The 2738-nt window shown below is 44.0% G+C and overlaps 1 gene segment (V, D, J or C); it reads left to right on the top strand.

Moving 5' to 3' along the window:
* Positions 1-1641: 1641 nt before the first annotated feature.
* LOC129514557 (immunoglobulin heavy variable 3-23-like) lies at positions 1642-2154 on the top strand (the record flags this gene model as incomplete). The annotated part of the segment is given in 2 exon segments: positions 1642-1749; positions 1853-2154. Coding segments are annotated over 2 exon segments (348 nt in total), but the record flags the coding sequence as incomplete, so codon positions are not given.
* Positions 2155-2738: the final 584 nt, after the last annotated feature.

Genomic DNA, 2738 nt, shown 5'->3' with positions numbered 1-2738 from the left:
TCAACATAATTAAAAGGCAACCTAACAATTGGAAAAGATACGGATGCCTGTGTAGCTTGAGCATCTGTCTTTGGCTCAGGGAGTCCTAGAGCTCTAGGATTGAGACCAGCATTAGGCTCCATGTGGGGAGCCCACTTCTCCCTCCGCCCATCTCTGCATCTCTCTCTCCATCTCTGATGAATAAATAAATAACATCTTCCAAAAGAATAAAAACAATGGGAGAAGAGATTTGCAAATCTATCTCCAGATTACGGCTGGTTTCCAAAATCGAAAAATAAATTACCAAACTAAACAACCACAAAGTGAAAACTACAATCAGAAATGGGCAGAGGACATGATGATTCACCTTGTCCTGATTTGAGTTGTAGACTGTCACTTTATATTAGGTAGGTCATCCACATACAAAATGAAATTTATTGTCTCCTCTAGGTCTACCTTATATCGAATGCTTACCTGAAAGATACACATGCAATGAAACGCGGGACACCTGCACCCCGATTTCTAGCAGCAATGTCCACAATAGCCAAACTGTGGAAGGAGCCTCGGTGACCATCGAAAGATGAATGGATAAAGAAGATGTGGTTTATGTATACAATGGAATATTACTCAGCCATTAGAAATGACAAATAACCACCATTTGCTTCAACGTGGATGGAACTGGAGCATATTATGGCTGAGTGAAATAAGTCAATCGGAGAAGGACAAACATTATATGTTCTCATTCATTTGGGGAATATAAATAATAGTGAAAGGGAATAGAAGGGAAGGGAGAAGAAATGTGTAGAAAATATCAGAAAGGGAGACAGAACATGGAAGACTCCTAACTCTGGGAAACGAACTAGGGGTGGTGGAAGGGGACGAGGGAGGGGGTGGGGGTGAATGGGTGATGGGCACTGAGGGGGCACTTGACGGGATGAGCACTGGGTGTTATTCTGTATGTTGGCAAATTGAACACCAATAAAAATAAATTTATTATTGAAAAAATGCTGCAATAAACATAGGATGCATGTAAAAAAAAATGGAACAGACAATGCATCCTGAAGACAAGAGGAAAATGCTTTCTGCCCCAGACAGGAGGACCTACCAGTAAACGTACCAAGAAAACTACATTAAAAAAAAAGAAAACGTGGTAACCTGGAAAGAAAATAATTAGTTTTCCTATGACAATATCAATAGAGTCAAAGAGTAAAAACGTCACATAAAAACTGGAAGAAATAACTCATGAGCTCAGCAAAAAAATCAGTATATAAAATCAGCAAATAAAATAATGATATATTCCTACAAAATAACAACAAATTACATGTGACAAAATTAACAAAATAATCCGATTTCCACTAGCACCAAAAATAAATATATAGGATTAAAATTTACTAACAAGATGAAATATCTCCAGAAAATGACCTATACTGATGTGTTTTTTGAAATGCACCCAGAAATTCGAAAATACCTGTGCTTAGAACTTCATATAGTCAGAGGGCCATCTACACAAATTGCTATAGAATTGTGGTGCAACACTTGTGTTGGCTTTAAATAGGCGAACTTATGTCTGGAGCTGGTTATATAGTCAGAGGACATGCAAATAGGGCCCTCCCTCCACTGATTAAACCAGCCCAGTCCCGACCCTGCAGCTGGGAGAGGAGCCCAGCCCCAGGATCCCAAGGTGACCCGATTCAGTGATCAGGACACAACACAGACAAACCGTCATGGAGTCTGTGCTCGGCTGGGTTTTCCTTGTCGCTATTTTAAAAGGTAATTCATGGAGAACAAGAGACCTTGAGTCTGTGAGTGGAGGTGAGTGAGAGAAACAGGGGATGTGGGACCGTTTCCTGACCAGGATGTCTTGTGTCTGCAGGTGTCCAGGGTGAGGTGCAGCTGGTGGAGTCTGGGGGAGACCTGGTGAAGCCTGGGGGGTCCCTGAGACTCTCCTGTGTGGCCTCTGGATTCACCTTCAGTAGCTATGACATGAGCTGGGTCCGCCAGGCTCCAGGGAAGGGGCTGCAGTGGGTCGCAGACATTAGCTATGATGGAAGTAGCACATACTACGCAGACGCTGTGAAGGGCCGATTCACCATCTCCAGAGACAACGCCAAGAACACGCTGTATCTGCAGATGAACAGCCTGAGAGCCGAGGACACGGCCGTGTATTACTGTGCGAGGGACACAGTGAGGGGACCTCAGTGTGAGCCCAGACACAAACCTCCCTGTGGAAGGGGATCGGGACCACCAGGGGGTGCACACTCCTCACCACTTCTGTCTTGAAGGCCCAGGAGCAGGTGCAGATGGAGGTTCTGGGCAGGTTTCCTGTCAGGGTCTGGGCTTCCTCTCCAGGAGCAGTTTCCCCAGGGAGCCTCTCTGAACACTTGATTATGTGTTTACCTCTTCAGTCTCTTCTTAGAGACCTAGAATTGAACTATACCACTTGCACTTACTTGTACTTAACTTTTCCTGACCCGAAATTTTAATCAATTACAAATAACTCCATTCACATCATCTGAACCTTTTAATGAGTCCTAGTGGCGATCACTGTGGATCACAGGACCCCAAGCTAACATGCTGGCTTGCACATCATGGTATAGAGGAATCCCCAATCAACACAAGTGAAAAGAGACATTGTACAAAAATGTTAATAACAGCCTGGGAGTGAGAGAGATTCCCAGCATGACATGGTAGGGATGTGGACTCAGAGGTCATTCACACACACACACACACACACACACCACACACACACACACACACAC

Source organism: Nyctereutes procyonoides, unplaced genomic scaffold, assembly GCF_905146905.1.
Source record: "Nyctereutes procyonoides isolate TBG_1078 unplaced genomic scaffold, NYPRO_anot_genome, whole genome shotgun sequence".
NCBI lineage: Eukaryota > Metazoa > Chordata > Mammalia > Carnivora > Canidae > Nyctereutes > Nyctereutes procyonoides.
This window is presented reverse-complemented; position numbering and strand designations above follow the sequence as displayed.